The sequence below is a fragment of the Leptonychotes weddellii genome, chromosome 4 (assembly GCF_054177405.1).
Source record: "Leptonychotes weddellii isolate Sample4059 chromosome 4, ASM5417740v2, whole genome shotgun sequence".
In the NCBI taxonomy this organism is placed as follows: domain Eukaryota; kingdom Metazoa; phylum Chordata; class Mammalia; order Carnivora; family Phocidae; genus Leptonychotes; species Leptonychotes weddellii.
In genome coordinates this window covers 84,666,157-84,689,904 of record NC_138372.1, presented here as the reverse complement: position 1 = coordinate 84,689,904, position 23,748 = coordinate 84,666,157, and the positions used below count along the sequence as shown (strand labels likewise).

Genomic DNA, 23,748 nt, shown 5'->3' with positions numbered 1-23,748 from the left:
AAGAGTGGGAGCAATAGGGAGAAGCAGCCCCAGCACCTCTGAGGAGCACAACCCCCTTCACACAGCTGGTCAATAATGACTGGGCCTCAAACCCACACTTCTAACTCAGGGCTAAGACCAGTGCACTAGAAGGTTCTTCACCCAAGGAGTGGTCAGCAAGATTTTGGAGTTCTGTGTCACAAAGTCAGAGAGATGCAGAAAGATTAGTTTGTTCTACAAATATTTATTGAGTGCCCACTCTGTGCCAAGCATTGTGCTGGGTGCCAGAGATAGAACAATGGTCAAGAAAAAAACAATTCCCTCTCTCACACAGCTCAGTGGGGGGGTGGGCGGGGCGGTGCACGGGGAGGAAAGGATCTGTGAAAGCAAAGGAAGCAGAAGTGGGGAAGAGAGGGATGAGAGAAGACAGTAAAGCCGAGAGAGAGATCCACGCAGCAGGAGTGGAGGCAGGCGGAGGCTGGGAGTGAACCATGCGGGAGGGAGGCCCTGGTGGAGGAGGGCACGGGGAGGCCAGAGACCAGCTACTGGCTCCCATCCAGGGGCATCTGCCCACAGCTCATATTTCTCTGTCCAGTGACAGCTAAATGAAGAGAAAGCTAACTTTACAACCGCCCACTTCACACATAATGAATATGAATGGGCATCCCGGAGCCTGTTCCCTGGGATTATCTGTGAGCTGATGGCTTCTCCCACTGACTGCGCCATCCCAGCCGGCCTGTCCCTCGGCTGGGACACAGGCAGCCCTTCCACCTGCTTCCCATTAGCCATCCTCCCATCCTCCCATCCTCCCCTCCTCCTCCACACTCTAGGCATCTCACCCCTAAGACTCAGCCCCCAGGTCTTCAGATGCCCCTGCCCCCAGCCTCACTCCAGCGGTAACTTCAGCTCTCAACCTAGGCCCCAGGCCAGGCTGGGAGCTATGCTCCTCCCCTTCTGGAAAAGGAAAGGGGAAGTGGCCCCACCTGAAATCCCAAATTTAAGAGAGTTGCTAGGCTCAATGTCCTTTTGCTAAGGCCCCGCTCTGCCCCAGTGAGGGCCACCCTGAGAAGCCCTAAATCTTGGTGCTGGCAGGGGCACAGACCCCAGGCCCAGAGCGGAGAGCCCTCGCTAATGGGCCCTTCAGTCCAGGCTTCTGGGCTCAGTCCGGTGTGAGGAAATGCTTCTCATGAGAGGCATTCAATCTTCCTTCCCCACCTCCCCCCAGGCATTTACACATCAACCTGAATTACAGCCCTGAAGTGCAGACCCTCTGCAGCCCCAGACAGGAACCGAGCCGGCCCCACCTCGCCAGGAGCCGGGCACTCCCTGTATCAGGCCCAGCCTCTGCCCCAGGCGCATCCTCGCCATTCTCCCCAGGGGCAATGCTCTCAGAGCCCCCGCGCTCGCCCCTCACCCACGGCAGCCTCCCCCGCCCAGTCTCTTCTCCAGGGCACTGGCTGGGGCCGGTAGAGCCCAGGTGGCCCCGCGGCTGTCTGTCTCGGTGCCCACCACGTTACTGCTCTCGCTTGCTCTTGTAGCCACCTGTCTATCGACTGACAAGGAAAGTGAGAGTGTGGTGTTCTGTTCATCTGGACGCCCAGGGCTTCTGGAACGAGGCCTGGCCCAGAGAAGAGGCCTTCAGGGTAGGACAGCAGGGTGGCTGGGTGAATGGCTGACTTTTGAAAGCCTTCTGTAGGCTCAGGAGGAGGCACGGGAGGAGCCCTAAGACATTGTTCTGGCCCTTGAAGGCGGGGGTGGTCTCTTTTCCAGGGGATTCAGGAAGTGGAAGCAAATCCAGAGTGGGCTAGAGTTGGAAGGGCCCTTAGCAGGACTACGAATAGCTGTCACTTACAAGCCGTGCTGTCCCTCCTCAGCCAGGTCCGTAGAGCCATTATCCACTATCTTATTCAGCCCTCATGACCACCTTGCTGTTATTAAACCAGTTTTTACAGATAAGCCAACTGAGGCGTCGAGCTTGATGAGCTCAAGGTCCTTCAGTGAGTACATGCGAGCCTGCAGCCCGAGGCTGACCGTGCTGAGCGACAAATGAATGGTACAAGTACTGCTTCCCGGCCTCGGTTCATGAGAGGACAGGAAGCCAGCCTCCCGGCACAGAAGCCTAACAGGAACGGTGGGGCAGCCACACGCGAGTCCTCTGGGCCCCAGGAGAGCAAGACGCCCAGGCTCAGGCGGAAAGGGAAGGTGGCAGCGACAGCCCCCAAACCACCTGGACGAGGGCACATTTGGGGCACATTAGAAGCCAGGGCAAGGCCTAGCGGACATTTGCCAACAATCTCCTTGCCAAGGACCATGCTTGAGCAAATATTAAGTACTGACTGAAGGGAATAAAAGAGCAAATGAATGCACTGGTGTAAGTGCCGGGGAATCAAAATGATTCATTAGAGAAAGGGTGTGTGTGTGTTGGGGCAGGGGGGCCATGGGACATACACTTTGCAGAGACCTTGGTTGTATCCAGGCTCTGGCTCTCATTATTTCGTGACCTTGGGCAAGTTCTTTACCCTTTCTGTGCCCACTTCTCATGCGCAAAACAGGCCCTGCAACGCTGGTACCTTTCAGGGTTATTATAAACAATAACATCAGAGCACTGGCTGGCACTACTGGCTGGCTCCTGTGTGGAAAATGAACTTTCAAGAAGCATCGGTACTGGGCCTGGTAACTACGTGACACCCAGTAGGTGGTAACGCTCTTGATTGCCAGTTCCCTCAGATGATACGGCCACAAGGTAACCCATCCCTCAGTGGATGGAAGGAGCCCTGGACCTTGAGCCTGGTTAGCAATAACCAACATTTTGTGTAACTCAACTATTTACAAAGGGCCTTCATGTACCCTGCCCATCTCGGGACCCAGATGAGAAAGAAAACCACAGAGATGGCGTGGCCACTTTAGCTTTAGCACACTCTGTGGCTGGGAAAAGGCGCTTCCTCTCCTGGGCCAGCCCTGGGCCTACAGATGCAGGGATTCACCCGCCCACTCAGGCTTCATGGCCCTTGCAGCTTTGATAATCTGTGTTCTTTTTTGTACAAACTGAAATATAAACTAGATATATAGGCATTTACAGACCTTTGCAAACCAAGAGGAAAAAATTGCACCTCTGATTAAGTGAAGCTTCAGGAAAGGGGAAGGAAGCAAAACTTCAGACAAGCTGGTTCAATGAGCCAGGCTGCCTGGTGGAGTATGAATGTGAAAATCTATCTTACCCAAACTAAAATCTCATGATACATACTTCCTATCGGTCCTGGCAAGGAACAGTAGAAAACCCAACACGCACACACAAATCGTGTCAGATTCCCTTGTCTGGTGCAAGTTACTGAGGGGCAAAAAGTCAGTCAGTCACAGGGACTTCCCACCTCAGAGGCTGTGTGACTTACAGAAAAAGGACAGTGCTGGCTTTGTCCCTGCTGCTCCAAATCATACAGACTTATCCTGGAAGCCCAGCTTGGGGCCTACACTGAGGCTCAGCCAAGATCCAGGCCAGGCAGGCACTGAACCAACAAAAGGGAGATTTTCCCCAGAGTACATTTCCTTTGTAAGCCAAGACCCCTCAGAGCCTTAAGACCTCATACACATGGCCTACAGGTAAGATAAGGGACCTTCAAGTAATTCTGAAAAGAGAACAGTCCTATCATATCACCTGCATCAGAAACAGCGCCTCCAAATGGAAGTAGGTGAAAGCAGATGTGTCCAGGGATCTGAGGGCCAGGTGCAGGATCCACGAGACCTCAAACTGACACCTACCACAGAGAGTTTCCTTGCCTCTTCCCCAGCAACGTGGGCTCCCCCAACACACTCCTTCCCACCGTGAAGCTGACCGCTGCCCCAGGCTCTGGGCACAGAGGTTTCCTCTTAGTCCCAACCACCTACCCTTGCTAGGCCTATAGCAGCCAACCCCCCTCTCTGACCCAGCCCCTCCCTCGCTAGCACTGAAATTGGTTTGGTGGGGGCCAACTCCGGAGTGTGATCCAGAGATGCCTGGGGCTTCTACTGCAATTACATCAAACCCAGGGGTACAGGACAACTTGTCACCCCAGCAGCCCGGAACCCTGGAGCTGGGCTGAAGTGATTCCAGACTGATGTGGGGAGAAAACCCTCTGGATAAGTGCCAACTCCCCATTTCTCCCCCTCAGGTGGGAAAGGCAGGCAGCCTGGCAGGGAACAAGTGGGTTGACCCATCAATGCTGGCAGGAGAAGCCACTTTCTAGACCTGAGGAGATATTCAGGGGCCGTATTTCCCGCAGACACGGCAATGGGGATTGGTTTTGCTTCCTTTTAATGTAAACAGAATACACAAACACGTTAAAAACCCCCACATGACACAAGAGAATACACAGAGATTTATATATAGGTATTTACAGACCCTCGCAAACCAAGAGGAAAAATGGCACCTCTGGTTAAGGGAAGCTTCTCTTCCTACCCCCTAACCCTGCCCAAAATGAAAGCACTGAGGCAGCTGTAGGAGCCTCTGCAATTGCTTCTGGATGAAACTTAGCAGCAGGCTGGAATGACATCAGAAACCTTCAAAGCAAAACCAAAGATTCCGACTTTCTGGCCCTGACCCTCCTCCTTGGCAGGCTGACATGCCAAGGATTTGTGTGTCTCGGGAAGAGTCAGCACGACCCCTGCAATTCAGATGCAAGAGCTTCCCAGCCCACCCCAGCTTTTCCCAGCCTTGGCCTGAATGAGAAATGAGCTGCAACCAACCACGTCCAAGAGAAGAGGGTGGGGAGGAGTGAAGGAAGAGAGGACCCCAAGCAGAGAGCAGACTGCACTCGGAGCAGGACGCTGGGAATCAACGAGGGGCCAAATCTGGCCTCCCCTCCGGCAGCCCAGCTCGGCCTAGGGAGGGCACGGTGGGGCTGTGCTGCCACCTGGAGGGAGGTGGGAGCACTACAGCCACGGACCAGGACAGCCCCTGGGGCACCTCCAGGTCAGCTCTTCTTTCCTTGTTAGTCCCCTGCCCAGAAGCCTCACTGCAGCAGCTCCTCCCAAGAAATGGGCTTGGAGAAGACCTCCCTTTCTAACCAGAGGTCATAGTTCATCTGGAAGTCCTCAGGGAGGTCCACCCGCTGGCCCAGGACACTTTGCAGGCAGTTGTCCACAGGCAGGAAGTCTGGGTTGCTGTGGGCCCGGTCATACCGCCGGGCGTTGAAGCGTTCGATATTGGCACGGAGGGCACATTCCTCTGCCTGGAAGTCCCAAGGCCGGGCATCAAGATCTGGGACAAAGCGGGAAGACATGTTTAGGAGCCGAGCCCTCATGGCAGCTCCCCTCTGGGTTCACTGAAGCTCGGGGCCAGGCTGACCCTGGCTCAAAATGCTGTCAGCCCCAAGCAGGAGACCTCCAATCCCCATCCTCAGGAAGACTGACAGGACTTTTTACTTCGATACAAAGGAAAATCAGGTGAAAAGAGAAAGGCCAGATCTACAGAGAAAGAGGCCACACTGCAGTTCGGGGCGGGGGGGGACCCAGCCAGGGAGAGCCACAGGAATGACACGCTTCTCTGAAGTCACATTCTCCCTGGCTCTCTGGGATGGATGGCAGGAAGCCGCAGAGCCCCCTCATTTGCTCATTCTCTCAGTGCCCTGACCAGGGACTGGGGGCCACTCCGGCTCCACACAAATTCACAGGGCACTGGGGTGCTGATGTGGTTGTTTGGCCATGCGGCCGCAGGCAAGAAACCAGAACGGCGTGGCAGCGTGCTCGGGAAAGCCCAGGAAGAGTCCACTCTGCCTGGAGGCCGGGGCAGCCGCCCAGACGGGAAGAACACATGTGGATACCGAACAGTTACAGGTACGAGGGAGGCGCCCTGCCAGGAGCAAGAAACATGGGGGACAACGCGGCTAATGGGCCAAGATCCCTGCGTGTGATGGAGGCTGAGCTGAAGAGAAGCTGGATCAGATTACGCAGGAGGGGAAGGGACACTGGGCCAGCCTCACATGCCTTGCTTTAGAGTTTGGCTCAAATTCTAAGGGAAATCAGAAGCTAATGAAGAATTTTCCTCAGGGAGTTAGCACCACAGAATCTGCTTTTCAAAAAGATCACTGGGGGGACACCTGGGTGGCTCAGTCGGTTAAGTGCCTTCGGCCCGGGTCATGATCCCAGGGTCCTGGGATCGAGTCTGACGTCGGGCTCCTTGCTCAGCAGGGAGCCTGCTTCTCCCTCTCCCCCTGCTCTGCCTGCCGCTCCCCCAGCTTGTGCTCTCTCTCTGACAAATAAATAAAATCTTAAAAAAAAAAATTTTTAAATAAATAAAAATTTTTTAAAAAGATCACTGGGGCTCAGTTTGAGGCACTGACAGAGGGGAAGAAAAGGGGGCCAAGGAAGCCATCAGGGTCTGTGAGAATTTCAGTGGTCAGAACCGAGGCAGTGAGAGTAGGGAGAGAAAAGATGGGCAACTGTCTTGTGACAGTTTCTGGAAAAGGAACACCTTCCAGGGGACAGAGGAATGGGGTGTGATCACGTGCGCCAATCCCAGGCAGTTTCTCAAAGTCGTTCTTGGAGCTCCTATCTGGATGCTAGAGAAGCAGGAACTGGACTCCGTGGGTTCCTCGGAGGGAAAGGCGCCCCCTCAGCTTCGTGCCAGAGCCTTACCATTGCCGTATGCCCAGTCGTCGTTCAGCCGATGCCGCACCTTCTGGTAGATGGCAGACATGGTCTTCATGTTGCTCTTCCGCCACTGCCGTCCCAGGTACTTGGTCTGCACCTTGAGCAGCTTCAGCACGTACAGCTGCATCATGGCCTGCTTCACCTTCAGGGCCCGCTTCAGGATGGGGGCCGACTTGAACACCACCAGCATCTGGAAGGGCCACGAGAGGGCCGGATAGAGGGCAGAGATCAACACCTGCACGACCACCTTGCTGCTTACCCCTTCTGGGGTTACAGGCAGGGGAACAGACCATCTCCGTGGCCCCAGACGGAGGGGTTTCCTGGGATGTGGACTCCCACCACTAAAATCGTGGGTCATCGTGAAATCTGAGGGAAGCCGTGAACTCGCTCACCGGGAACGTTCCTATGCGCATGTATGTAAAATTTCCGAGGATCCACGGACCTCCCCACCCCAAAGGCATCCTCAGACTCAGGGTTAAGGGAGACTCCCAGAATCCTGGCTGTGTCACCACTGGATATTAAGAGGACATAGAAAAATCCCTTCTCTAAGTGTCCACTGGCTTCAGGGCATGACTGAGCCTCTTCTAGCTTCCAGTTCAACTCAGCGAGGAACCAGGAATGAGCCGTTAAATGCAAGGACGTGGCAACAGTGAGTCGGGTGAGAAGGGGGTAGGGGCAGCAGCAAGCCTGCCCCGGGGACACCCTGGGAGGGGACACGGGGTGTGGCCCTCTGTCTTGATTTCCAAGTTGTGTGCCCGCTGACTGCACTAGCTCACCATGGTCCTCGAATGCTTCCATTTTGTCAGCTTGTTCAAGATCCGAAGCAGATTGATACAGGAAAAGAGGTTCCTCCAGCAAAACTGGTTATTGTCACCTGCCTCCTGCAGGGAGAACCCGGGAACAGTTATAACCCTCACAGCTGCAGCGTGCTCAGCAGCTGTGCACAGCCCACACGCCTCTCTCGGAACTGCCGGGCCTTCCGCTCCTCAGCCCAGGAGGACTTCCATCCCAGAGCTTGGCAGGGGAAAGGGAGCTCCCTAGAACTTTTCTGCAGGAAATGTGGAGCATGATTTTGGGGACTGTGCCCTTAGCCCCCACAGCTGGGGCATCTGCACCCAGCTCCCTCAGAGCTGTGCCCCACGGAGATCCAGTGTGGGAGAGCAAAGCCACCCGACCAGGTGAGCCCTGGGTCACCAGCCCCTGAAGACCACGCTCCTGATGAACCACTCCCTATATCCACATCTTTCCCCTCGGCAAGCTCCCTCCTCTGGCCCCTCTATGCCATTTCGGTGCTTTAAAAGCCAGTCCTCAACAGTGACCTCCCATGTGAACACCTCTATCCCTGTGTCAGGGGAGGCAGGCCCTCCACCACCACCCCTCAGCCGAAGGAGCGGCCGGGGAAGCATACAGCCACTCACCAGACTCTCAGCGGTCAGCTCCGGCAGCTCGTGCACCACGCAGTGGGGGTAATCCAGGACAGAAATGCTGCGGAGAGCAAGAGAAGCTGGGCGCCCACCCTGAGCAAAGGCTGCAGGCTGGTGAAGCAGCTGCGACAGGGCTGGCTCCCGGCCTTCCTCCCTCACTTGGGAGTGGAAGCAGGACTCTGCCTTGTGTGCACCCCCCTCGCCCCCCCAGCTACAAGAGATGAAATCCCTGCTACCAGAGAACTTGTAGGGTCCCTCTATGGCCAGAGATCATCCCGCCATCTTGTAAGGTCCGGAGACCCTGCCTTCCCCACAGCAACGAGCCTGGGGCCAGGGGGAAGATTTCTCAAGGCAATTGATGTACGCCAAGCCCCTAGTGGGGACAGTGTCTGGCCGAGAGCTCACGCTGCGGTGCACCATCAAACACAGCGGGCCCAGGCGAGGGGGGCAGGGGTAAGAGCAGATGGGGCCTTACAGTGCACATGGCGGAGGCCCTCAGAGAGCAGGAGGCCTGGCCAGTCTCCTCAGAACACCACCAAACGGTGAGGCCAGTACTGGAGCCCTGGATGAGAACCCTCCCACGCGGGCACAGACGGAGTCACCTGTGTCACTGGAGTGGCTACACTCAGACTCGACACACTGGCATTCTCCACAGCAGGGACCGTGTCTCGTTCCTCTCTGTGTCCTGAGGCCGGGCAGAGCGCTGGCTTGTAGGGGCTGAACGGGCTCAGGCGGAGAGGCCAGCCAGGAGCCCTGCCATCTGGCCATACCCACCCCTTCCTGCTCCCTCATCCTTATCACCTGTTCTTGGCAGTGATGTAAGACATGATGTTTTGATTGAAGAACTTTAGGATCAAAGGGATGCAGTTGGCAAACACCAGGTGCTGGGCCATGTATTCAAACTGGAACAAACAGAAAAGAATAAGCATGCCCTTTAGGACCTCACCCTCTTTCCTCCAATGATAAAAGGGCTTGGTCAGAGGACTGTGTCTTAAAACATTCATGCAGAGCTCAAGGGGGTTTGAAGGTCAAGGCCTCGGTTCTTCACTGTCTGAGGCCCTGGCCCAGTGAACGGGAAGGAAGACCCTGCAGGTACCTGGTAGACGTGGTTCAACTTAAAATGCTTGAGCAGCAACAGCAGGACAGCAGAGATGGCCTTAACAATGACCTCTTTGTGGCGGTTCACATCCACCCCCAGCTTCATGCTCTGCAACACCGTGGTGCTGGAAACACAATTCCCCGGGTGAGCCACCAGTTGTGTACAGCACAGCTGTTCCTGGTGCTCACAGGAGAGATGGGATTCCTGAGCCTTCCCTGGGCAGAGGGCCCCGCTTCACCCCCCACCCCCACGGACATCTCAGAGATCAGGCCCGGGGCTCCTTCCGCCCGCCTCGCAGGCAATCCAGCTCAGCACAATGTATTTCTTGTGAGGCCCCTAACACATTCTTAGCCTGCTTCCCTGATTTCTCACAAAATGAACTTCTCCTTTTCAAGTTCTTCCTAAGCTTTTGCTACCATATGAACTTGGGTCCCTCAAAGTGTATTCTGTGCAATACCAGTACATTGAGACATTTCATACTATGGAGAAAAAAGGGCTTTGGAAGTCAGATAAATTGAAGAAGCACTGAGTTAAATCGGTTTCTTAATTCAGGGCTTCTCACTGTAAATCTCTGTAAGAGGAGATTTAGTATTTGACTCGGGAACCCTTCTTCCAAGGATCATCATGATGGCCTAGTGTTCTGGGACACTCCCTTTGGTATTAGCCAATCCCTGCCTCCTCCCTCACCTGGCTATCACTGCCAGACTCAGACCTGGGTGGTACTGGCATGGAGGCGGGAGGTCAGATCAAGGCCCAGGTCCTTCTCAAAGCAGAAAATGAGCTCCGTCTTGCTCTCATATCAAAGCAAGGTCAGCGCCACAGGGAAAAACAACCCCTAAGGATTTCACTAGCGCCCTGAGATACCCAAAAATATTCTGCTTGCCAAATCACCAGTGAAGAGGAAAGAATCCACACCCAGCTCAGGTTCAGCTGTTGGCTGGTAAAGTGTCCAGAAGTTAAACCTACACCTCCTGGATGCCCTGATCACACAGCTTTCGAGGGAAGGTTTCGGGAAATGTCTAACACCGCCTGATTCATTTTACAGAGGAGGAAACGACTTTTCCCCAGGTTCACTCAGTGGCAGACTTTTCCCAAGTTCACTCAGCGGCAGAATCCATACCAGAATCCAGGCCCACCACACTAAGCCACTTCCCCAACCGGTAAAACTAAACATTTAATCTGATACAGTTTCTTTCTTCTGAGCCAGGAATACCCTAAACTTAACCTACAGAGAAACTGAGCCAAACAGAGAAAACAACCTAGCAAGACTGGGACCGAGAGGAAAACACTTCCCTTTCCCCTCTACCCTGCGGCCCCTGACCTGCTCCATTCACGGGAACACTACTCACGGCATCTCCTCAGGCAGGACATCTGCTAGGATGTTGATCGAGTCCGTTTTGGCCTTTGAGGTGGGGGCTGCGGCCAGCAGGATCTTCAGCAGTGCGATCTGGGGAAAAGCAGAGCTGAGCCCTGAGAGGCAGACCTTCCGCAGGAGCTCAGGTGGGTGGCAGGAGGGGCTGAAGGACACTGGAAGGGCGTGCTCTCAAGGCCAGTGTACTGGGAACAGTCCCAGACCCAGAGTACTCCTGAGGAGGAGGCAACACCCCAAAAGCAGGAGCACTCACCATGTACTGAGGTAGGCTGGGAAGCAAGCCTTGATAGAGGGTTTCTGCAGGTACTTGCTCGACTTCCTCTTCTCCCTTTCAACACAATAGGTAAAAATACAAACCCCTGTCCCGACTGGTCTCCTGAGCCAGCTCTCTAGGTGGCTAGAGGAGCATCTGTAAGTACCGATGTAAATAACGACAGCAAACCTTGAATAATACAACATGTGAGGCACTTGACCTGTAATAACTCAGTTAATCCATACTACAACTCTGTGAAGAAGGTACTATTATTATTCCCATTCTACAGGTGAGAAAACTAAAGCACAGAGAGAGCCAGTAACTTGCCTAAGTGGCCACCTACTAAGTGGTGGAGCTGGGAGTCAGGGGCAGGTGACAGGCTCAGAGTCTGCACTCTGGACCCCCACACAGACACACGCCACCCCTGCAGTGGGAGCGGGACTGGGAGCTTTGAGGGCAGGGCCTGGGGCAGCTTTGCGGTCTGGGCCCAGCGCAGTGCCTGGGAACGGCTGGGGGTCCGGTGGCTAGAGAAGGCCTCGGACTCACCCCCGAGAGAGGAGAGCGAAGGTACTCCTCCTCCATCTGTGCCTGGACCTCTGCAATCGACGTGTACTTGTGCTGGAGAGAGAGCAAAGAAACACCTCTCATTCTCTGGCCGAAGCCCCACACCCTGGCAAAGACCCCACTTGATTTTCTTCAGACACAATCTCCTCAAAGAGGGCTAAGTCACCACAAAGATCCCTACCTTAAATCCTGAAATATTCTTCTAAGTGGGCACATATTTCTTTTTTTTTCTTTTTTAATTTTTTCTAAAGATTTTATTCATTCACTTGAGATAGAGTGAGCATGAGCCAGGGGCGCGGGAGAGGGGGCAGAGGGAGAGGGAGCAGACTCCCCAGTGAGCAGGAAACCCAATGCACAACCCGATCCCAGGACCCTGGGATCATGACCTAAGCCCAAGGCAGACACTTAACCAACTGAGCCACCCCAGTGGCCCAGTGGGCATATATTTCTTAAACCCAGTCTAAAAAGCACACGATAGGTTAGAAAAAAAAAACAAAGGAAAGGGGTTTTTCAGATAACCATAGAGACAGGGGAAAACTATTAGAGGGAGCGTCAAGGATTCAGAAATGCCTAGCAGCACAGGGCCCACCTAACTCACTTATACTACAAATCTCAAAAATAGATTTCAAAAACATCAAAATTTCCACTCCTGACATCTTGTCAGGGGAGACACCTCTTCCCCACTCTTGATGTTTCCTCCCACATGGAGGGATATGCACGTGTAAAAAACCTCCACTCTCCCCTGCCCCTTTCCACATACCCACTCCTCCCTTCGCCGACTAGTGAGTATCGGGGGAGGAACAGGACTTTCTGAGCCCAACCACCTTCTCTTTTCGCTTTAGAAAAAAGAAAAGCCTATGTTCTTTTCTGCTCCTCAACCAGGCTTAGCAGGGTTCTAGCACTGCCTGACCCTGGGTAGATGAGTCCACCTAATTCTGGAAGTAAAGCATTAGGGTGCATATCATTGCTGTGTTCTTATGCCTCATTGTCCACTCTATCAGCAATAAAGCTGATTTGATTACCATCTGCCTACTCCTCTATCTCAACTGTCTTAGAACTTGGACTTGGAAAAGGGAGGGTTATTTATCAGGCCCTTTAAAACTCCACCTAGCAAGTACTATCTTTAATAAACTCTCAGTTAAGTCCCCAACAAAAACTCAGCTAAAATAAATAGAACTTACAAAGAGCTGTATCAAAGGGTATCCCCATGGTCCACCTATGCCTCCACCCCAGGTTCCTTCAGGCAGACAACAGTCTTCAAAAGCTTTCTCCCAACTGACTGCTCTCACTTTACTCACTTGGGACCAAAGTAGGTCAAAAGCTCATCCAAAGCCACCTACCTGTTTCAGAGTCTTGATGCTTTCGTGGATTGGCCTGGGCAGCCCCACCACTGTGTTCGTGTCACTGGAGAATAAAGAAAACCCTGTGTTAAGCCTAGACAGCAATTCGCCTCAATCCCTAAACACCAAAGGCCAGGAGAATGAACTCCCGTTACCTTTCTTCAAAAAATGTCAGATCACACTCACCTGCCTAGAGTGTAACCTATAAACTTGCTGCGGCTGGACTCCAGGAACATCTCAATGTCTTTCTCTCTGTCACAGAGAAAGAACGAGGTTTTTATTAAATGTTATTTCAAGGTGTCATGGTCAATAAAACATAGAATGCCCAGAGACTGTGAAGCCAGAAGAAAAGGTCTCCCACCATTGTTTTTCTTTTTAGGTAAAAAAAAAAAGGAAAGATAAACAGAAAAAATGAACAAATGAACTAAAATCTTCAGACTATTTTAACATCCTTTATAATATTGTTGGATCAATAACCTGAAACTATGTGTAACTAGTTTACCTGTAAAATTAAGGTGCTACCTCAAACTGAAAAGCATACTTTATTCAACTAACAAGTCTGTTTTCAAAAGAATTTCTCAAATATTTAAAGTTATTACAACAATTAGACCTATCAACCACAGATATTTTCATGTGTGTCCTGGGTCCGTTTTAAACAACTGGCACACCTTGCATGAGGACTAGTTCTGTACCACCGTCACAGATCACTGAAAACTGGGGTTTCAGATCGAGAAACTGACTTCTGTATCCTTTCACGTGTCCACCTATTTCTTAAGTTGGTGCCTTTTTTTTTTTTTTTTAAAGATTTTATTTATCTATCTGAGAGAGAGAGAGCAAGCGAGAGAGCACGAGCAGGGGGAGGGGCAGAGGGAGAGAGAGAAGCAGGCTTCCCGCTGAGCAGGGAGCCTGATGCGGGGCTCGATCCCAGGACCCCAAGATCATGACCTGAGCCGAAGGCAGACCCTTAACCAGCTGAGCCACACAGGTGCCCCTAATTGGTGCCTTTTCAAACAGATACCATTTCTATATATCCAGGTACCTTCCCACCCATTGATTCATGCGCACATATCTCAAACAACTTATTTATGATTCTAAAAACTCTTCCTTAATCTTTAATTTTTCTGTTAAAAACCACATACAACTCCACCGTGAGTGGAGATGGGTTCAGTTAAATGTCCTGGTTTTCATTTTTCCCTATTCCCCCTTCATGATAGTATGGCTAACCAAGAGCTAACTCATTCTTACTGACTCAAGAGCCATACATGGGTCTCTCTGAGCAAGTCCAGCACCCTGAGACCTCTGGGCCAACAGAGGGTACTTTAAAAGAGCTCCATCCCAGAGCCAAAGTCAGCCTGGCCCCACAGAGAACCTCCTGTGGTGACTCAGACCAGGTGCCAGGCCTGGGGGTGGGAGGCCTCTGGTTTCAGGAGCCAGAAGCGTGCCAGAAGTCTGAGCCTCACCTGACCTTGGGAGCCCACGGAAGCCCTTTGGGGCAGGTGAGCCTGTCAGTCTGAGGGTGCTGTAATGGGGGAGGCATCACTTCATCCCGCTCAAGGGGGAATGTCTCCCCCTCCAGACTATTGTCATCATCATTCTCCTCTTCCTCTTCTCGAGAGTCATCAGCTTTGTAGGGATCCCGCTCGTTGAAGGCATCCAAGTTGTCCTGTTTTATCAGCGCCTGAAAATGGGGAAGGGAAATCAGACAAGCGCCAACCGAGCAACCATAAAGGGCAAGGAGGCTAGAGAGGCTGTAACACAGAAAGGTGGTAGGCAGAGCCAAGGGCAGGGGAAAAACCTGAGAGGAAGTCAAGGCTGGGCCCAAAAGACGAAGCCTTTCTTGTCCCAGTGCCTCAAAAGTGCCATGTTGTGAGTACCCACGATAAGCTGGACCCTGGGCTAGAGACACAGTGTCCCTGGCCCAGAGGCCTTCATTTGGACTAGCTGGTCAGAGATGATTTCCAACAACCCTGCTCACCCAGGGATCATGCTGCCATGTGCTGGTGCACCTTGAGACCCTCAGGACTCACAGGGGACATCCGTCACCCTCACCTTGTGCTCCCGACGGCCCCGCTTCTGCTGCTGCTCAATCAGGTCCGAGGCAGATGCCGGCGGAGAGGCAGCCCTCATGTTGCGGATCACCTTGATGCTGTCCTCAGGCAGCGGGGGGAGGCCCAGGATGGTGCGCTTCTCAGCCTTCATGCTCTGTAGCTCCTCAAAGCCGCCCAGTGTGCACTGCATCGTGGACAAGGGACGGGGCCGGGCTCAACACCTCCACGAGTGGGTCCCCGAGCCCTCTGTGACACCACAACCCGCACCAATCTCTGAACAAGGGATTGATCACATGAGGATCCAGTGACGCCAACGTGGCAGCAGAGAAAACAGACCAAGGGAAGGAGACGTGCAGGCTGACTGAGCTAGTGGACATGCTTACTTCTGTAGGTATGATATACTCTTGGTCGAGAAGGCAGACTGAAGAGCCTACCCCTTCAGGTTCCTAGACAAGTCTGTGAGACTCACATGCTCCAAAGGCCGTACATGCCAGTCTTTCAAATTGGGGATACACTTTTAGATACTCCAGAAAAAAAAAAAGCTTCCTCTCAACATGCCCCTAGAAGCCAAAACTCCAGTGGTATTCAGCTTTTATCTCTGGCTTCAGTGAGGCTTTGTGAGGAACCAAGAGGATGTCTGACCAAAACAAAATGTGCACACCACTCTAAAGAGGCGCCAAACTCACTGAGCCTGGCTCCGCAGAGCTGCCCTGCTCTGCAAGGAGGACGTGAGCCCCGAGGGGACAAGGAATCCCACCTACAGCTCCACTCTCTGCTGAGGTCACTCCTCCAAGTGGGAAGGGCACTGGGCTTCGCTACTGACAATGGCCCCTGAGCCAAGGGTGCTAGCCAATCCTTCCCCAGCCAGAAACAGGCTCTACACCCTCCCCGGGGGAGACAGCACTAGCACAAGGCTCGCTCTTGCTTCCTTCAAGTGACCTCTGACTGAGGGGACCCAATTACACCAGCTCTACTTCTGCCTCCAGTGACTTCATATACTCCAGGTTCGGAAGCAGCCTGTCTGGGGAGAAGGCGTTTTATGACTAGAGAAGCAGCTTGCAGGAGTCAGGGAGCCAACAGTCTACTCTGACCCACGGGCCAAGTCCTCTTTGGCTATAGAGAGGCAAAACTGCTGTTTTGTTTTGTTTTAAACCAAAGTTTATAGGTTAGTTATATATTAAATTATATATAGTTTTTCACATAATTCAACATTTAAAAGGATATGCAGTGCAAAGTCTCTCTCCTGCCCTGACCCCTAGCAGCTGAGTTCCCCTTCAAGGAGGTGCTCACCAACACTGTCTTCCAGAGCAGCAAGAGAACTTTCTTCATGGGGAAGTGAGGGGCATGGCCGCTGCAAAATTTGGTCACCATCCCAAACAGCATGATGGCAAATGGTTCGTTGTTGTACAGGGGGGAACCTAGAGGTAACACAAAGGGATCAGGACCAGCAGGAACAAGACCCTCCCCAAGGCCAGGAGCCTCAGCTCCCAGGCAGGGCCTCAAAACCCCAGGATCTGCAGGGCCCTACCCAGCTCAGCCCTGAAGGTCTGTCGCATGGTCCTCCACTCAGCCTTATCGCCCTCACACTCCTGGTGAACAGTCTCCACAATCAGGTACATGATGTTAAGCAGGACCCTGGGAACAAAAGCCAACTCATAATGGTGCAGAATGGGGAAGCAAGGGAGTGTCCTGGCTTCTCCACAGTCCAGCTAACAGGAGGAAAGCATGTGCACAAAGGCTAGTCAGTGGCAGAGGGCTGTGACGCAGAGAAAACTAGAAGTCCCACAGAGCGCCCCGTGGGGTGCCCTTTCTTGTCCTCTGCTATTAAGGGCATGACCAGATCTTACTCTGCTTTGTATTCCAGCATCAAGCTAAGTGCTTATCAAAGCAGGTGCTTCATCAATGGTTGAATGGATTAATATGAACAAGAATGGCCCAAAGCATTTCTGGCCCTAAGCTTCCTGGAGCAAGAGGAGCTCAGAGGTGGGAGTGAGCTGCGGAAGTAGGTGCCGGATCAGATGAAGCAGCGCAGGGTCAAAGCAAGAACAAGCAAGTGCCACCGTGATGGAGCAGAAATCGGGAGCCAGCAGGCAGCGCCCAGGGACCCGACCGCAGTGGGGAACGCCACGAACGCCTGGTCTGAAAACTCCCAAACTCACAGAGACAGATGCTAAGCCTCACAAAAATGGGATCTCACTGTTCAGCAGTTGCTATTACTTCCTGTGAGGCCACAAAATATCACGAAGGAGACAGGGGTCAAGCTGTGCACCCAAAGGTGGAGCCAAGGAGCCACGTCGTGTGTTTCACCAAGCACAAAGTATCGTCAGCAGCAGTGTGGGCAGGAGGCCACACGTCACTGTGGCTCTATCAAGTGGCTCACCCTAGATTTCCTGTGGGTGGGGTCTCAGCCCAGAGTCCCACCGAGGGAGAGCCCCCTGCAGGGCCGACTCGGGGCAGATGGAGATCGGCATGCACAGAAGGCGCACACACACAGCGAGGGCCCCCGAAGACGCCCTCTGGCTCCCGGCTCTGATCTCACTCTCAGGGAGCCCAGGCTTGCTGCATGCCTCACCTCAGGTCTGTGCTGTCGGCCAGGGAGATGGCCGGCTTCCTCACTGCGCTGCTGCACGCCGCACTGTTGCTGCAGGAGAGATTTGGGAGTCAGGCCTTCCCCCAGGAAGGAAGACGAGGAGTTGCCCTGACAAGGGCCACCCAGTGGGGGGACTGAAACTCTATGATGAGTGCTTCGACTGCCCGAGAGGCCACAGTTCAACCTGAGTGGTCAGAATAGAGCCTGGGACCACACCGTCAGCCCCAGTTGGCCCATTCACCCTTCTCAAAACCACTGAGTTCTGCCAGCTCTGTCCCCTCGCCCTCTGCCTCCCCTTCCCTACTCCAGCTCCTCAGAACAACTCACTCTATCTCCATGTTCAGAAGCTCCACCAACGCATTGAACGTGCCCACCTCCAGGAGCAGAAAGATGTTGTAGCGCATCCAGGACTGCACGTCTGCCTCCGAGCTGCACTCTCCAAAGGTGCCTGCAAACACAGGGCACAGCTCACAGAGTCCCTCCCACTATCGGGCTGGACAATGTCACCGAAGGCGGCGTCAGAGGGCCTGGGGGCCGGCTCAGTACCTTGGGCGACGTAGAGAATTGCTCGAGCCACCTTGAGTCTTTTCTCCCTGGCAGTGACTTCCAGGCCATCCAGGAGCCTCATGGCATGGGTACGGTGCTGGTTGGTATCCAGCTCGGTCCATTTCTTATCTGTTACTGTAGGGCAAGAGACCAGTTACATCTGAGCCCAGAAAAATCCTCACAATGGAATGAACACAATGTTAACTCACCAAATTCAAGACTGCCACAAGACCAGAAAACTCAGAAAGAAAAGTTACTCTCTAGGTCACGCTGCTGCTCTACGAATTTCCAGACTGAAACACTGCTATTTTTGGTGCAATTTTAATCACAGAAAGCTTTTCCCCCAGTACTCACACTCTGAAAAGCCACCACCAGAGCCCCAGCAAGCCCACCCTAAAGGTCACATGCGGCCTGGAGCAGTCATGGTTCGGCAGGTTTCTCAGGCCAGGCCAGGACGACTCAAGGCACTCGGGTGACCAAGAGAAGCTCTGCAGCTGTCACGGCAAGGGTCAAAGGAACCAAGAAGTGCGGAGAATCATCTCACCGTGGATCCGGAAGTCCTCCTCAAAGCATTTTCGATTCATCAGGAATTCTGGCCCTTCTGTGTAGCTGTAAAGCTCTATCAAGAACAAAGTCTCATCAGCTCCATGTCCACGTGCCATAGCAGGTCTCATACACAGCAGAGAATATAAGGCATTTGCCTCTAGGCCCCACTCTGTCCCTGAGTCACAGTGACTCCTGGACTATCCAGTTACTAAGGGGATCTTAGTGCTCCGACGTGCATAATGGAGAGAGTGCTGACTCCCCTTGCAGCAGATAATCAGAATGCCCGTTACACATAAATCCAGGCATTTCCAGTCCGGTGCACATCAATCCCACCATGCCACACGAGGTGGACTGCCACCATGGACATGTGTCTCTCAAGTGGCCATGACCTCCTAACTAGGACCTGCACTGTGGAGGCCTGAGAAGCAGCTCGGGCTAGCCTCACGTGACATGTGAGGGGCAGCGGCAGACGTGCACAGATGCAGGCATGACCTACTGCTCTAGGAGAGACCACTGTCGGGAGGAGAGCGTATGGCCAAGGAGCGTCACTGTCTGCGACTGGGCCACCGCCGACTGAGCTGACCACACAGCAGAGGTGCTTCACCAAAGTAAAGGAAAAGCCAAAGGTATGAGATACACAAAGCTTCAGTCCCATAACTAACATGTTTATATGCACATGCTTATACGATTCTATATATGTATATATATCATTACTAGCTAACCAAAGGAAAAAATGAACTCCAAAATGACATTGACTCTTAATTTTATTAAAGACCAATACAGAAAACAAACACCTCGAGATAGTAAGAAGGTCTGTGCTTTACCCGCGAGCTCTGCAGCCCACTTGTCTGTGTCAGCATATTCAAACTCTAGGTCTGGCGACTCGGAATAGCCCTGCGGAGAAAAGGAGGCAGTAATGCCAAAGACCACTGTGAGTGCTTTCCAAAGGAAGAGATACATATGCGTCCAGAGACGCTGCTGTGTTACAAGACACCATTGCCTCCCCTTTCTGAGCTTTTATCACTTTTTGTCTCCGGGGCTAGCTCAGGTTTCCCTATTAAGCCCTTGCAGAGCACCTTCCACTTTCCTTTAAGAGCACAACTTCTCATTATGTACCAGCATGGGTATGTGTTTCCTGTCTGCCTCTCCATGAGACTGCAAGTTCCTTGAGAAGGAGAACTTTGTCCACTCTGCTCACCAGTAACTTCACAATGCCCAGCATGCTACCTCGCCTGAATGAATGAATGAAGAGTGTATAGTCAAATAAACGCTTGTTAGATAAATGAACACAGAGCTTCTATGTATTCTGCGCAGTGAATGACCCGTTCCACATGGTGCTGAGATGCCGGAAGCCTCACTTCTTTCTGGCTAGTAGTAGGCCATCAACAGCTCAGGACAATATGAGTACTGACATTCTCAGCTTTCCTGCCCTTCTCTCAAATTTCAGTGAGAACTGACAGAGAAGGCGGCAGCCTAACAGAAGGGTTTCCCTCCCACACACAGGAAAGAATGTGACAAAGAGAATCTTTTCACTGCTGGGGATAGGTGATCACCGAGAACACACCATCTTGAGAGCCTTGTGCTGGGAAGAGAGAAGAGGTGATGAAGTAGGTAAAGTCCTCAGGCTTAATTACAAGCTACTTGGGAAGACAAAGACCAGCCACAAAATGACATAACAAACCCACAGACACTGAAAAACATGAAGAACTCTACACTGTCAGAGGCAACAGAGTGTGTATACTTTCATAAGTTACTGAGCTTCAGTTCATTTATGGAATGGGGATGACGAAAATCTATCCTGAAGGTTTTTAAGGACTAATCAGAATTATGTAGTGCAAAGGGGGCTCTCATCAAGAGATGGCTCCCAGGCATTGCTCAAGCTCCTAGCCTACTGATTCCAGGTAGGCCCCAAAGAGCTGAGTGCAGCACCAGCATCTCTAAGAAAATAAATTGAAACAGACCTCTCAGCTTAAATGTGTTCACTGGCTGGCCTTCCACATGTTGTGTCTATATGGAAATTAAACGGTAGAAGGAGAAATTTAAATCGCATAAGGGTATTTATTTGCTCTTTCAAGGCTACCTAGGAAAATTTTAAACTGTTTTTAAACTGTAACTCCTCTCCTGATGAAGGTGGGTTCACCCCCACCACTTTCATAATCCTTCATCACCCCACCAGGCAAAGGCTCCTAAAAAGTCAGTTTCATTGCTTTTTCAAATAATTCACCTTAAGCTCAGAGTACCTCTATTTTGGACTTGCCAAATTTTGACACGTTTTACCAGAGCTTTGCACTTGCCAACAAAATACAAAAGCTTGAGAGGAAATGATTTCACATATCAGCCTTTGGTATGACCTAGTATACTGCTTCTGGACAAGGAGGAATTCCCTCTCATTAATAAGCGCCTCACTACTGATCAGCCTCTGAGTTATCGCTGGTGAAGGAGACCTCACAGTAAATACTCTGGGAACGTACTGATTAAGAAGCCCTAAAATGCTGCGACGTGTGTGTCTTCATTCATGAAAACTACATTGGGAGGGAGTAGGAGGAATTCTTTAACTCAGGGTGAGGTGACTAGTCAGCTTCAGACAACCGGAGGAGCAGCCCACTAGCAAGAAAGGGAATGTTGAGCCCTAATGCTTGATTACAGTGTGTATTTGTGATCGTTAACAGTTCGGCATCGGGCGCACTAGGCACTGTCCAACTACGGCCTGGACCTGTAAATAGCTAAGGTCAGACTGAATAGGGAATGGTACTCCCTCCTACTCTCAAAATCTCCGGGCGCGTAGTACTATTAGTGATAATTAGCTCCGTCCGGCTTCCAGCTCCCTTCCCTGCCCACACACGCAGCCCACCGCACGCTGCGGAGCCCACAGGACAAGCCCACAGAGATGATTAGGGGTCGGGGTGCAGCCGCCCGCCCCCTGGAGCGCACGCAGACCACTGACTCCTCACCCCCGAACTGGGGCCGGGAGCGGCTTCCCCAGGGGCTGGGGCCTGGAGGCCGCACCCTCAGCCCCGGCCCCAGAGAAGCAAACGAGGAGTCGCCGGCCCCGGGAGGTTCTGGCAAACAGCGAGCTCGGGATGGGACCCCGGCTTCACGCCCCTGGCACCGGGGCTGCCAGCCTTGCTTCCTGCTCCTTTCGCTGTAAAATGACAACTCTCCCACCGGGCCCTTTCCAACCCTCCGGGAAGCCCAGCTGGAACCCGAAAGCGGCCCCGAACCCGGGTCCCCCGCGGCCACCCGCCCGGTGCTATACGCGCCGCCCCGTGCTATACGCGCCCCCCGAAGCTCCTGACCTCCGAGTCTTTGCGCTGGTTGCGGTTGAACTCCCGGGCTTTGCCCCCGGGCAGGAGGCCCCCGCCGGCCCGCGGGGCTCCGGGTGGAGGCTGCGCGGTTGCCGGTGGCGGAGGTGGTGGCGGCTGGGGCTGTTTGTTGTTCATGATCAGTGGCCCGGGTCCGCCGGCTGCCGGCTCCATCTTGGCTGCTCCACACCCCCGGCTCAATTCACGGACTATAGCCGTGATGCAACTCTCGCGTAATTTCCCCCAGGAACGCTCGCTCCCTGGTCGCCATATTAGGTGTGGCGGCAAGTGCTGGAAGCCGTCTTGGCTGCCCAACACCTCGCGAGATTGCCTCTGCCGGGACTCTTACCTTACTCTGTCCTCTTGGTTTTCGCCCCTTTTCAGTACTTGTTTAGGTGCAGTTTTATCTGTGAGTACTCCCATAGCTCCTTAGGTCGGTTTAGTTGCGCCCACCTCGCTTTAACATAGCTTTGCACTTGTCACTGTTATAGCTCTGTTCAAAGCTTAGGGGATATAACAGTGAACAAAATGGGCACGATCCCAGTCTTCACGGAGTTCACACTCACCTGGGGGAGATATGCTAAACAAATGAATAAATCAGTAAAATAATTAGTGTTGTGACAAGCATGCATTCATCATTCATTCAACAAACAATAAACGTCTCTGTTTCCAGGCGGTGCGATAGAATGGGGCACACATCAAGTTCCTGCGCTAATGGTACCTGACGTAGTAGCGAGTAGGACAGAGACACAATGAACGATGAGCACGCAAATACGATATTAGAGAAAGAAGTGCTGAGAAGAAACAAAAGGAAGTGTAAGGGATTAGGAAGTGGCAGTGGTGATGGGACGCATGGCTATGTTAGGTCGGATGCCCAGGTGAGGCAGGCCTGAGATTACGATTTAAAAAAAAAAAAAAAATGAGTTCTGAAGAAGTGAGAACCATGCAAACAAAGCGCCCTGGAGCAACTTAAGCAGAGGGACCTGTGGTCGGTGTAGCAGGTGAGTGAGCCAGGGGAAGAATAGGAGGAGGTGAGGGCCAGATAATGCAGAGGAACATAAATGCAGAGCATGAAAAGAATTTTGAATTTTATTCTAAGTGAAATGGAAAACCATCAGAGGGTGTTAACCAGGGAGCTGTCATGGTCTAATGTATACAAAACCAATGTGGCTGCTTTTTGGAGAAGGGATTAGAGAGTTGAGAGTGGATGAGGGTAGGCAGGTTCGGAGACTTTATAGATGACAATGACGGTGCTTGCACCAGGATGGAGTTATGATATTTCTATATTGTGTGGGTAGATTCTAAAGGATTTAGTGAACGGCTGGAATCCTATCAACAACATAGAGCGGAGTAAAGGATGAGTCCTAGATTTTTGGCTTGAGTAACTAGATGAGTGGTTGTGCTGCTTATTAAAATAGGGAAGTCTGAGAGAAAGAAAAACAGGTTTAGGAAGAAGATCAAGATTTTTGTTTTGGACATGTCAAATTTGAGATGCCCATTAAACTCCTTAGGGGTAATATTTGATAATTACCTGTTACTATGCTGTGAAGTCCTTAAAGGCATTTTCTCCATCTTTGTCTCTCCGGAGCTCCATCTTGGCTACTCCAGCTCAATTCTCAGAAAGTCTCCGTGATGCAACTTTTGCGAAATTTCCACCACCCAACTAGTAGGTACTTTAAGTCTTTGTTGTAAACTAATAAATAAATCTAAAGCCACTGTGCTGCTACTTACTCGTACTGATCTTCCTGTCCTTTGCCCCCTTCTTCTCATATCTAATAATATACTTTGTAAATTAGCATTTCGTCCAAGCTGGGCTGGGCCAAGGTGATAGGAAAAAACAAGGAATTTGCAGGAAAAGGACTAATGCACCAAGCCTTCTTGGATAAAACCAGCAGGTCCCACAAAACCCAACACATAACTGCTATCTAATTTTAGTGACCAGTTTGGTCAAGTACTAAGACTGACCTACCACAAGCTGGGGGAGTGGGTGGCAATAGACCTTTAAACACCCTATACTGTTTCAGCTCTTCAGAATAGGGAAGGTTTAAGGTTTTAGTTCAG

At 52.2% G+C, this 23,748-nt stretch overlaps 1 protein-coding gene across 1 annotated transcript; it reads right to left on the bottom strand.

Annotated features, from left to right (window-relative positions):
- Positions 1-203: 203 nt before the first annotated feature.
- On the bottom strand, positions 204-21,904 carry STRIP1 (striatin interacting protein 1). The gene is made up of 21 exons (XM_006745743.3): positions 21,682-21,904; positions 19,210-19,279; positions 18,384-18,458; positions 17,840-17,974; positions 17,621-17,741; positions 17,276-17,344; positions 16,232-16,338; positions 15,994-16,121; positions 14,705-14,887; positions 14,116-14,333; positions 12,842-12,907; positions 12,656-12,719; positions 11,298-11,369; positions 10,752-10,826; positions 10,476-10,573; positions 9,124-9,250; positions 8,829-8,929; positions 8,022-8,088; positions 7,380-7,484; positions 6,589-6,793; positions 204-5,212 (listed from the first exon to the last, which is right to left on the bottom strand). Exons 1-21 carry the CDS (start codon positions 21,859-21,861, stop codon positions 4,965-4,967), a joined length of 2,514 nt encoding a protein of 837 aa, XP_006745806.1. The 5' UTR covers positions 21,862-21,904; the 3' UTR covers positions 204-4,964.
- Between the last annotated feature and the right edge of the window lie 1,844 nt (positions 21,905-23,748).